Here is a 12,168-nt window from a genome sequence, read left to right as displayed (position 1 = left end):
TAGTGGGTTCTAAATCGGTTTACAATATTAACAAGATATCCTAAATATAGTATAGTTTTTTAACATATCATCAATAAAATGTGCGATGGGGTAAGTATAATAATTATTATATTAAAATAAAACACAAAACAGCATTATAATTTCAGTCACAAGCTTGAAAAACAGAGAAGGAGTCATTTCCGATCCCATAAATCATATATATTCTTGACATTTGTTTGCAAAAAAATAAGCTTTGAATTGCACAAAAATAGTTTCAAATAAAAATCACATTCTTGAAGTGCAACTGTAAAACTGTAAGTATAATATGTATAGGTATTAATTTGTTATTATTAAAAATATATATACATTCATAATTTATATTGTATTAGATATTGAAACCCTGAAATATAATTGTAAATTGCAAGGGTATAAGAACTTCGGCGTGCCGAAGTTAGCTTCGTTTCTTGTTACCCATGATTTGAATATTAGCAAAAGCCGATTAACTAATTTTTAACATGTAGAATAAGAGTTTATAACTCAACTTATCGTTGTTCTACCGCATGTAATAGGTAAATAGGCAGTAATATTCCATCTCTTTTTCTAAATACTCATATTTAACTTAGTAGAAACCCTATAAATATTTAAACTGAGATAAAAATTAACTTCTGAGGAGGTTCATAAAGACTTTAAACACTTTTTGTTATACTACTTAGACATGTTACTTTAAGAGGATCTGGATTATTGATTTTTTGACTGTTTTGCGGTCATACGAATCGGCTCACCCTAACGAGCAGTGTGTGTGCCAAGAGTGTTTATTTGTGTGCAGATTTGTTTCGGCCTTCACATATGCCTTTGGAAACTATCCAAAATGAATGGAATAAAACAAACCGTTTATAGGCATCGGAACAGAATTTTATTTTGGCTTAAGCGACAGTGAAAACCGAAACTAAGGGCGTGTACTTATATCCATTGATCCCAAACCTTTCCATTTCAATTTACGCTCACGCAATCATTTTTATTAAACTTCATCGCTATGTCGTCATTATTATTACACTAATTATGTGCCTAAACAAATCCCTTGCGTCACACAAAAATACAAACACACACGATTCGGTTGTTCGCTAATTCTAAAAATGTTCGTTCGTTCGGTTCTGGTTTCCTTGCGACTTACATCAAATTTTAATAATATGACAGAGACAAGTGTGGCGAGCACGTTCGCTAGAGATAATATGTTTAGAAAATTGTATTTGTAATTTAAAACACATACATATGTATACATAGTTATAAGTAGTAGCTGACACAGTACATAATTGCTCTTGCCGTCGTGCCGTCTCCGCTCAATTAATGCGTATGTGTAGTAATTAATAGTACATATGGGTTTCGGTATCGGTTCGGTATCGACCTTCGCGCTGCTGTGATAAGTAACTTCTTACTGTAGGTTAGAGTTATGTATATTAAGTTAATTGCTACACCGTTTTTGCTCGCTTTGCACTACTTATGAACAGAACAGCTGAAATCAGAAAGACGGTTAGTATCAGGCTCAGTGTCCTGTATCCTTATTGTGTTTTGTATGTGTGTGTGGGGATGTTTGAAGTCTGGATCTGGTTGGCTACATACCTATTACATATTTGCTTAAAGTGTGTATCGAATCGAATCACGGTTAGGATCATATAAACGCACTACTCGTCATTCCTCATCATTATTATTATTACAGAATTTTTAGGTATTATAATTACGATTTTGTGGTCTAGCCGTTGCTTATGTTTTTCTTTTATTATTATTGTTGTGTGGTTTCCGTTTTAATTTATTATATTTAAATTTTGTTTAATTGTATAATAAAATAATGATTCACAATCAGAGTTATTCAGCAGCAACCGGATTTGGTGTTTTCCACTGGACGTCCTTGATCGATTTTCACTTTGCTAGCGTTATCGGTGGCGCTGGACGGCGGCCCGACGCGATTCTTGATCTCGGCCGCCATCGTCATGAAGGCCTGCTCCACGTTGGTGGCGCTCTTGGCCGAAGTTTCAAGGAATGGAATGCCTAACTGAGCAGCGTACTCCTGCAAAGAGCAACTTATTCAGTAAACCAAACATTCAGCATTAAAAGAAAACCTATACGCACCGCAGCTGTGGTATGCTCAACGACCTTCTTGGTAGTCAAGTCGCTCTTGTTGCCCACCAGCAGCTTGTTGACGTTCTCGCAGGCATACCGCTCGATCTCCTCCAGCCACTGCTTCACATTGTTGAAGGACTCCTGGTCCGTGCAATCGTACACAACGATGATGCCATGCGCGCCCCGATAGTATGACGACGTGATGGTCCGGAAGCGCTCCTGGCCAGCAGTGTCCCACTGTAAAGAGTCGCATTAGCATTATGGCTCCAACTTTATCGTGTTTATGCTTACGATTTGCAGTTTAATGGTCTTGCCGTCCAACTCTATGGTCCTTATTTTCTGCAAGATAAAAGGTTTTATGAGTCACACACATTAACAGTTTTCACAACATTCCGTTTAACTTACGAAGTCCACACCGATTGTGCTGATATAGCTTTCTGTATATGTGTCATCGGCGAATCGCAGCAGCAGACAGGACTTTCCAACGCCCGAATCTCCAATAAGCAGCAGTTTAAAGAGATAATCGCTGTGAAATAGGAGGATACACTTTGGTTAGTCTGTGAATATATTCAAATAAAACCGGTTTCTACGAGGCTTTATCTTATCGATGTATATGACCAACATCAACCCCCAATTTCAGGCTGTTGAAGTGTGATGTGTGATAATGGGCCCGTGTGTTCGTAATTCCATTTACATGAAAATTGAACATAAAAATTACTTTTCATTAAATACTAACCAACTTAGGAAAAATGTTTAATATGGCTTAAGATCTAGTCTTTAGAACCTAGAACCACGAAGTAAATAACCTCTGAGAAAACTTTCTGCTGATAAACCAAGAGAATAGCAATATGTATGGCCTTGAATAATTTTTTCCAGAGATTTTAGAGATCAAAGTAATTAAGAGAGTTATTCTGATCAGTGAACTCTAGCAAGAAATGGCTATCAATTTATCTATGTATAATCTTATTCAAGATGGAAAAATGTATTATCTAACTAAAGTAACATTTTGTTTTTGTTTGTAGAGCTATTTTCCATGTAAACATAAGATTCATTTCAAAACAAGTTATTAAGGTTTTTATATCCGCTAGATTCAAGATCTAGTGAAAACCCATAATTTTTCACGGTTCACCGTATAGAGAGTCCACCGTTTGTTTGTTTGTTTCGCTAACGGTAACATTTTCATTACTTTCCAGACTGTTGCAGTCGAAGGACAGTTTCCAGAATCAGGGAGAATCAAGATCCCAGCTTTAATTGTTTTAAAGTGATAGCTCCAGGCAATTAAGTCTAGAATGGGTTTTTGATTACGTAGCTGCGGAGAGCAACAACAATGTACACATCGAGGGCTGGGGGGGACGGGACGCGCGCTCCACGCAGGTGACTCATCCGCCCTATGGCTGGCTGGGATCCGAAAACATTGGATGTGCTGGACGAATCAGAGAGGGAACTGACGATATATTTCTCGGGCGTACACATTGGGCTATCAGCTGCCGCTCCTATGTATGTACGTAAGTATGTATGCATTTTCATCGAAATCTCGCATACATCCTAGCAGTGAAACACACAGTTTCGAGTCTAGTGTGGGGCGGTTATTGTTAATTCTCGCTTTTCCAAGTGAATCGTGTGCCTTTGGAGTTGCCAACGCCAAAGGCCAACAGCGAAAAGGGAGTGGAGGGGCCGAGAGAGCTGATGAATGGAATGGCTATGAAACGTAGCAAAATGACGTCGCAGAAAAATATATGAAACGATTAGCGAAGGCTGGCGCTGGCGAGTTTCGAAATGGAAAACCAGTCACTCCGTTGTTCCCGATCCCAATTATGCGCAATTGCTGTGTGTGACGACTTACTATTCCGGATTCACAGATGACATTTTCTGGCTTTTTGACAAGATTATATATTTGCCACGAACAAATATTCGATTTCTGGCTGGTGTGTGGACTGCTGACTGGTGTCACTGTTTTCACTCGACTTGCGCGCTCCGAATTACTTCAAAACGACACGCACTCTGTTTTTGCTGTGTTTGGTAGCTCACTATTGTATTTATTGCAGCGAATTTCAAAGGGAAATACGTTTATTTCCACAAATTCGACGGCCGAGAACGAGAACAATGGCGACTGAAAAAATGACGAAGTGGCATTAGTGTGCAGCAGTGTTGGAAAACGCGAGCGGACCAGGGCTGCGCACTGCCACAGGCCATCGGAGGTGAGTGGGCGGAACCTAGAGAAAAAAATCGAATCCCAGTCCCACACCCCCTATAAAATGAAATGGCTGGTACTTTGCACTTTGCATACAATCTCTTATGGTACATCATTTGTTTCTAAACACGGTATTTAACATTTGAGTGTTTGCTTGCATAGAGAACACATTACAGATAATAATAATAATACGCGTAATAGTATATGAGAAAAGATTCGATAAGCGGGTATAACGCCTGGCCGGGGCTAGGGGAATGCTGACGATCGGGCGATTTGTCGATACGGAGGACTGCCACCTCCTCCTCTACTCCAGCGAATTCAGCGTCAGCAGCTGCTTGAGCACCTTTGTTTGGGAGGTTTCCCGGATCTCGCCCGCCAGGAACATCTCGTCCACCACGCTGTACACCTTGTAGAAGTTGAAGACGAGGTCCAGCTCGCATACGTTATGGAAGTATTCGTTCAGCACCTCCACAAAGTTGTGGATGGCCTCCAGATAGCACAGGTTATTGTCGTTCACGTCCACGCAGATGCAGAAATACAGACCCGCATACCGTCGGTACACGATCTTGAAATTGCGGAACTGCAGGGGAAATAGAGATTAACCGCATGTTTATTCAGGATGTGGACAGTGGCTTACCTCTACGAAGTTGGTGTGCTTGGCATCGCGAACCGTGACCACTGCATGCACCTCCTCAATAAGTTTCTGTTTCTCGTCATCATCAAAGTTCATGTACCATTTGGCCAGGCGAGTTTTGCCAGCTCGGTTTTGTATCAGTATGAAGCGAATCTGGGGGATAAAACGATTGAAAACGGTTTCCAACGTTATGCTGATAGGCCACATACCATTTTCCGGAGATTTAGACAGGCAGCTGCGTTGCTATTTACAATTTTATCTTCCAGCGGCGGAAGCGAAAAACTGATTATGAGCAAATTGTGTATCACTATAGAGCTGGGAAACTATCGATGGTACTATCGAGGTATCGACTTTTTCCTTTTTTTGAGCCACCATCGATAGTTTTTTATCACTATCGATAGTACGGGACTATTTTTATATCTCTGCTTTGTTGCTGAAATTTAGTAAGAAAAATGCAAACAAATATATATATATATGTATATATATATTTTTTTTTTTATAATAAAAATGTATTCTAAATTAACTTAAATTGGAGTTGGTGGTGAAAAATATTAACTGAATCTCAAAAGAAAGGGTGCGTCTACGCCACGTCTTCAGAGTCTAAGCGTATGTTTAGCAATGGTAATACAATTTTATTTGTGCAAAGTTGCTTGGATAGAATATTTATGTTAATTACTTAGTCAAAACATATTGAATAGTATTATAATTCTATTTGAAATTGCTATAACTTTAATTTGCAAAAAGAATCGTAAAAAAACGATACTATCGATAGTATCGAATTTTCGTTTTCAAAACATCGAAAATATCGAATGGTGTCACTATCGATAGTTTCCCAGCTCTATATCACTATTGCCAGGGCTACCGCGACTGCGAAACAGCTGTTCCAGCGCCAGTGTTGCAAGAGGCCGGAGGGGAAAGCAGGCGAGTTGGCAGGCTGGCTGCCTAGCGCTGTATTACGAAGTTTCACTTTCATATTTGTTTTGGCCCCACTCGAAACTAGTCATTTACCAAATAATGTTGGCTTCACGCCTGAATCTCCTCACCCCACGTCTCTCCTGGCTGCGTGGCTGCTCGACGACGGCCGTGGGCCAGCAGCAGCAGCGCCAGGTGCCCGCCGAGGCCGTGCACGATCCGCTGCAGGCGCATGCCCTCAAGGAGCAGTGCATCCTGGTGGATGAAAACGATAAATCCATTGGTGCAGCTTCCAAGGCCGACTGCCACCGCGTGGATCCCAAAACGGGAGATGTGCGATTGCATCGCGCCTTCAGTGTGTTTCTCTTCAATGCCAATGGCGAGATGCTGGTCCAAAAGCGTTCATCTCATAAGGTAAACCCAAGAAGAATTCCCTTATTACGCAGTTCTCAGGAAACTCCATGTTGCAGATAACCTTTCCGAACACCTACACGAACGCCTGCTGCAGCCATCCGCTTCACGAGATCGAACAGGAGCGTCAGGAGAGCAATGCACTTGGCATCCGACTGGCCGCCCAACGGCGGCTAAACTACGAACTGGGCATACCCACTGAGGAGCTGCAGCCCGAGGACTTTCGGTACCTCACGCGCATCCACTACGCGGACACGGGAGACGGCGTGTGGGGCGAGCACGAGATCGACTATATCCTGTTCCTGCAGAAGGACGTGACTCTGCGGCCCAACAGCAATGAGGTGAGCGAGGTGCGATATCTGCGGCGTGACAAGATCGACGAGGCAGTGGCCAAGTTCGGCGCGCCCTTGACCCCATGGTTCTCCCTGATACTGCAGCACCGCCTGAAGCTGTGGTGGGACAATTTGCATAGGCTGGAGCAGTTTGAGGACCTAAAAAATATTCAGCGCTTTTAAGTGTGCTAACGAACCAAAAAATACAAAAGTTACGGTGACTCAAAGGGGTTCGTTGTTCGTTTGGGTTTTTTAAATTCGCTTTATTTAAATGGAAAATAGTGTGTGCGCTGTGTGCGGACAATGGGCACAAAGCGGATTGAGGCAACTCCGTGGGTCGAAGTCGCATCAGTTCAGTACAACGCTTTTGTATATGTAAATATAACAAAATATAATATGTATAGGCGCACGATATTCAGTATGTATGTTTCATAGCCTAACTAATGTGTTTGTTGGTATATATCATATAAATATTTAGCTCTTAAAATGATCACATTACGTTTCCCATAATCATCATCATCATCGACTCTTCACGTAGAACAACAAGAATAAATATGTACAAAAACATTGCTACAGACTAACAAGGGGCACGAACTAAAAGTAATATGTCTACAGTCTAAATACAGAAGAATCAAACAAAAGACGAGCTGCAGCACTTAACATCTAAACGTAGCGATTTCGAAGCGCGCGCTTCGAGGCGTGAAACACCGAACCAGTGCGAGAATCCGGCACAACCTTGGCACCGTTTCTAGGGGAGGGGTGTCCGGGGGGCAATTGCTCGGGAAATTCCCAACGACTTAAAGCTAGACCTTGCAAATCTCGATCGATAATTTGCACCCTTACGGGCTAATATAGGTGTATACGTATACGTACTTTTCGCATGCTATGTGGGGGTCGTATAAATGGGTTTTGTTTGTGTGTGTGTGGGATCTCGGGATGAGCGCTTCATCCCGAATTCGATTAGTGGTTAAGGCACATGGGTGTGTGAGTCTATCGTTAATCTCAGGCTCGTTCAATCTATAGTGTTACGGGTATAAAGCTGCTGGTTGGCACACTTTTTCGTTCAGTTCCAGGGCACCAGTTTTCTTAGGACAGGCCGAAGAGCTTCAAGGCATTAAAGGCGGTGGCCAAGGCCACTTCCTCGGGCGTTTTCTTCATGAAGGCGGCTATCATTTCCACGATGGCGGGCAGACTGCAGGGCTCGTTGCGTTGGAAGGTACAATATCTACAAGGTACAAAGTTAGAGGAAAGTCGTACCCAATTAATCTGACCAAACTTGCCTGTGTAAGTACAACAATGATCGTTCGGTGATGCCAGTCTTAACGTGCTGCGGCAACTTGGAAGCCCTTGTATTTGGGTACATGAACGGAGCATCCGTTTCCACGAGCAGTCTGTCCAGCGGCAAAGTGCCATCCTCCAGTAGCCGGCGCACGCCCGTATCCGATTTATCCTTGCACAGGTAGCCCGTCAGGCTGATGTAGAACCTGCGCTCCAGATACTTGAGCGCCTCCTCTGCGGTGCCCATGAAACCTCTGACGATCACAGGCGGTAGATTCTCGAATCTGCAACATAAATGTGTTATAAACCGAACAAAGGAAAATCTCTGTCGTACTTGTCGAGTATTTCGAGTAAATCGTTCTGAGCCGACCGCTCGTGAATCAGCAGAGGTTTGTTCAGCCGGATGGCCAGGTGCAGCTGCTTGGCAAATATCTGCTTCTGGGCGTCCGGTTCGGAGAAGTCCCTCTGGTAGTCCAGGCCGCAGGGACCAACCGCCACGCACTCCTGTGCCTGGGCAATATGCTCCAGATCGAACCATGTGGCCGGCTCCTCCACAATGGACTTAGAGTCGTGCGGATGGATGCCAGCAGTCGAGTAGATGATGTCGGGATAGATGCGCGAGAGGCGCAGCGCTTCCTTGCTCGATTTGACTGAAGTACCGTGAACCATGAGTTTTTGAACACCTGAAAAAGGTAAGAGTGGAGAAAGTTAGCTAGTGCATCTTGCATCACAGTGCCACCTAGATACAGTCGTATGCTCGAACTTTCATCGCTCGGAGCAGCATCTTTCAAAACAAAGAAACTAGATTTGTGGAGACATCGCAACTATGTTGTTTACTCTTGGTAAAGGATAAATAACTTTGAGTTCTGGCTTTAAATTTGATTATAATAATACAATTTTTGAAAGATCTTTTAATAAATTAAATAAATTTAACTTTGTACCTTTTAAGAAGCCTGTTGAAGTCTTAGTTTTTCTAATACCTGGCTTAACTCTTATTATAAATTAAGGAAATTCCTGGTCCTTTTTGAAATTTAACAAATTTCCCCTATTATTCAGAAATCTGACCCTTTTAATAATAAATGTACAAGCTATAGAAGTTCGACTGTATGGCACACTTGTTGCTCGCACTTATCGCCTGACCTTCTGGCTGTTGTCTGGGGTGTTTTCGTAGCCTCGCCCCAAAACGAAGACACTGCCCGTTTCTTATAATTAATCTGACACAACTGAAGACACACAGTCACAGATCATAACACGGTGGAGCGGACATACCTGCATCTCTGGCTCGCTGGACAACGGAATCGAGATCACGGCTATACTTTTTGTTTGTCAAATTCGCACCCACGTCGATCACAATGAGATTCTCGAAGCAGTGCTTCATGCTGTCCGCCATGTCTAGCTGATCCTCCAGTAGCGGAGCTGCGGTGGGCACCACCTCGGACTTTTGTTGTGGATCCATATAGTCCGGATTTTTGGATTTCTGGACGAAAATAGCTTATGACGCAGGCGACGACGATGGCCTCTGTGTGCGTGGTTAATTCAATTAGCTCTTGTGGGCGCAAGGAAACGCGACGGCTGTGATAACCGTGAAAAGTAGGTTATTCGAATTTGTTGAAATTTTGAAAGGTTGACCAATTAGGTAATTAACAGTTTAAAAGTTAAGAAATATTAAACTAAAAAACAATCCCGACACGAACTACGACTGCTGGCTAGTGTTGTACAACGTTCCGAACGAGGTACCGATGAAGGTATTTGAATTTGAGCGTAATCGATAGTTGATAACGTTCTATCGCTTTTTGAATTTTGCTTACGTTTTTATATTACGTTATTTTGATTTAAATTAGTTTTTTAAAAATAGAAATAACAATTTAGAACATAATTCTGAGAATACATTGAAGTTTAAATTGAAATCCACTGAACACTGTAGTGGATTTCAATTTAAACTTGTCTAACTTGTCATATATCCCAAATGTATGACATACGTTTTACGCTCTAAACATTTTGTTTATCTGTTTATTTGTTTTGTAGGTGCCTTTGCCGTTATAAGCTTATCGCTTTTACTTTGATTGCTTTTTTTTTTTGTCTTATGAAAAGGCTAAATAAGGGCATTGGGTTTTCTTATCAAGAAACAGTGGGTACTTCAGATGATCTTAAAATATTTAGATAGTAAACTTCTATGTCTGAACACTGCAGTTTCTATACAATATGATTATTTTTACAATTCAAAAGTCCAAATAAGGGCATTACTTTTTTTTATAGCGGATTTTTTAAAGCGCTTTGCATCTGGCTTAATAATAAGTTGATATATCCAAACATTTGCCAATTGTTGGGCATTTGTTTTCCTGATTGAAGACTTGTTTATTTTATAAGTGCTCTCTAACTGGTTTGATACAAAGCTGAAGTATCTCGATGCAAAGTGTTCTGTTTATTAGCTTTACACTCATACTTTGATTATATTTTTTTAAGTAGCAAATATTTATGCATTTATCATTGGGTTTCTTATCAAGAAACCAATGCTCTTTAGAAATGCTCTCCAACTGGCTTGATAGTAAGCTCATGTATCTGTACATTCGGGGGCGTTTGGATGCAATACGACACTGCGTCGGCCACATCCTCAGATCGAAGCATGGGCATGGAACTGGTCACTTCAATGGAGCTCGAACCAAAGATTTCAGTGTTCACAACACCGGGGCTAATGCTCTGTAATGAAAATTAGAGGGATTACGTATTCTTAGTATGGCTAGTTAACCTGAACTCACTGTGATCTTGGTCTGGGTACCGCTCTTGATGAACTCCTGGCGCAGGACTTCGGTTAACGCAGTGATTGCGTGCTTGGAGGGAGCATACATGTTTAAGCCCTCCAGCATGGGCACTTTGTGGCCAACAATACTGTTGATGATGACCACGTGACCATCGTTCACCTTGCGGCGCAGCAGAGATCGGAACATCTGCCTGGTGCACCAAGTGACACCCAACACATTGGTGTCCAGAATGGCCTTTAAAGCCTCCGAGTTGTCCTCATCCATAACTCTGATGGGTCGTATGATTCCGGCATTATTGACCAGCACATCGGCGCCACCAAGATCTTGATCGATCCAGGCGAAGGCCTCTTTAACCTGTTGCTCATCGCTCACATCGCAACGACGGCCGTGAAAATTAGCTGCCTGGCCGGCGGGCAGGGATGCTTTAAGCTCTTTGAGGCGTTCCTCCCTTCTGGCCAATCCCACGACGACCATTCCCTTGGCCACCAGATCCCGGCAGCAGGCTGCTCCGATTCCAGAGCTGGCGCCGGTGACAACGGCAACACGATTTGTCCAGCGATTCATGGTACGTCTGAGTTTGCGTCAAGCTAATTGGGCAATGATCTCACTCAAAGTTAGTGCGGTAGGTGGAGGACGGTGTCTTTGCTCAGATCGATAATGATATTCGATATTCGAATTGGCGCAGATTTTAAATAAAAAAACTAAACAAATGTTTGCAAAGGCTTTGGTTGATTGAGGTTTTACATTGTAATTTGATTGACCTTTGTTCTATAATATAATTTTATATTTGCTAAACAACTACGTAGTGAATTTAAAATCGATTATCCAATCGATTACCATACATTACCTATTGATATCGCCTATTGGTAAATAAGGCGCGCATTTAAAAGGAACCCTTTTAGTTTAGTTATTATTTATTTTATTTATTTATTTATTATTTCTGCTAACATGCATGTATCTTTGGTGTTAGTTGTATGCGATAAATATACATATATATGTATGTATACATAAACACATATATTTACATATATAATATTGTGTTGCCATTAATGTCATGCTTTGTTTTTTGTAACTGGTTAACGCGATCAGTTTTTATATTTGTATTTTCCACAATTGGTAAATAACGAACGTAATGCACATGTATGTATGTGTGTATGGGTATGTTCTACGTTTTAAAACTTTAAAACCTAAAGTTCAATTTGGTTTATTCGATAAATATTACTTTTGTTTTAATCCTGCTCCTTTGTCTTTGAGTGGAATCGAAAGCGGGAAAGGACATTTCTATTGTGCGTCCCTTACGTACTTGCAGCATATAATATGTATTTCGTATAAATGTATTCTCTTGTTTACTAGACGTTGTTGTTGTTGTTCGATACTGCTGGCATATGAGTCGTTAAGCCTAATATTAATATATTTATGTATATTTGAAATATATTATTGATATTCCTCATTGTAGATTCTTGCCTTGCATTAAGCGCTGGAGTTTTGAACGGCCCGCGTGTGTCTTCGTCGTGGTTCGTTCGACTCTTGGAATGGGCTTTAAGCTACCCCGAAGTC

At 41.6% G+C, this 12,168-nt stretch overlaps 5 protein-coding genes across 5 annotated transcripts; 1 reads left to right on the top strand and 4 right to left on the bottom strand.

The window, feature by feature from the left end:
• Positions 1–1,665: 1,665 nt before the first annotated feature.
• Rab1 (RAS oncogene family member Rab1) lies at positions 1,666–4,234 on the bottom strand. Its single transcript, XM_017168147.3, has 5 exons — positions 3,938–4,234; positions 2,500–2,620; positions 2,386–2,433; positions 2,104–2,331; positions 1,666–2,041 (listed from the first exon to the last, which is right to left on the bottom strand). Exons 1-5 carry the CDS (start codon positions 3,958–3,960, stop codon positions 1,844–1,846), a joined length of 618 nt encoding a protein of 205 aa, XP_017023636.1. The 5' UTR covers positions 3,961–4,234; the 3' UTR covers positions 1,666–1,843.
• A 131-nt stretch (positions 4,235–4,365) lies between these two features.
• On the bottom strand, positions 4,366–5,892 carry AP-2sigma (adaptor protein complex 2, sigma subunit). Its single transcript, XM_017168148.3, has 4 exons — positions 5,770–5,892; positions 5,129–5,230; positions 4,923–5,072; positions 4,366–4,865 (listed from the first exon to the last, which is right to left on the bottom strand). Exons 1-4 carry the CDS (start codon positions 5,890–5,892, stop codon positions 4,590–4,592), a joined length of 651 nt encoding a protein of 216 aa, XP_017023637.2. The 3' UTR covers positions 4,366–4,589.
• Positions 5,893–5,933: 41 nt separating this feature from the next.
• Positions 5,934–6,801, top strand: Idi (Isopentenyl-diphosphate delta isomerase). Its single transcript, XM_017168165.3, has 2 exons — positions 5,934–6,245; positions 6,302–6,801. Exons 1-2 carry the CDS (start codon positions 5,934–5,936, stop codon positions 6,755–6,757), a joined length of 768 nt encoding a protein of 255 aa, XP_017023654.1. The 3' UTR covers positions 6,758–6,801.
• A 4-nt stretch (positions 6,802–6,805) lies between these two features.
• On the bottom strand, positions 6,806–9,580 carry LOC108075627 (3'-5' ssDNA/RNA exonuclease TatD). The gene is made up of 4 exons (XM_017168164.3): positions 9,122–9,580; positions 8,187–8,535; positions 7,855–8,136; positions 6,806–7,799 (listed from the first exon to the last, which is right to left on the bottom strand). The coding sequence occupies exons 1-4, from the start codon at positions 9,306–9,308 to the stop codon at positions 7,661–7,663; spliced, it is 957 nt and encodes a 318-aa protein (XP_017023653.1). The 5' UTR covers positions 9,309–9,580; the 3' UTR covers positions 6,806–7,660.
• Positions 9,581–10,253: 673 nt separating this feature from the next.
• LOC108075406 (farnesol dehydrogenase) lies at positions 10,254–11,334 on the bottom strand. The gene is made up of 2 exons (XM_017167831.3): positions 10,609–11,334; positions 10,254–10,549 (listed from the first exon to the last, which is right to left on the bottom strand). The coding sequence occupies exons 1-2, from the start codon at positions 11,173–11,175 to the stop codon at positions 10,370–10,372; spliced, it is 747 nt and encodes a 248-aa protein (XP_017023320.1). The 5' UTR covers positions 11,176–11,334; the 3' UTR covers positions 10,254–10,369.
• Positions 11,335–12,168: the final 834 nt, after the last annotated feature.

This window comes from Drosophila kikkawai, chromosome 3R (assembly GCF_030179895.1).
Source record: "Drosophila kikkawai strain 14028-0561.14 chromosome 3R, DkikHiC1v2, whole genome shotgun sequence".
NCBI classification, from domain to species: domain Eukaryota; kingdom Metazoa; phylum Arthropoda; class Insecta; order Diptera; family Drosophilidae; genus Drosophila; species Drosophila kikkawai.
The sequence above is the reverse complement of the archived record's forward strand: the minus strand, read 5'-3'. Positions and strand labels throughout refer to the sequence as shown.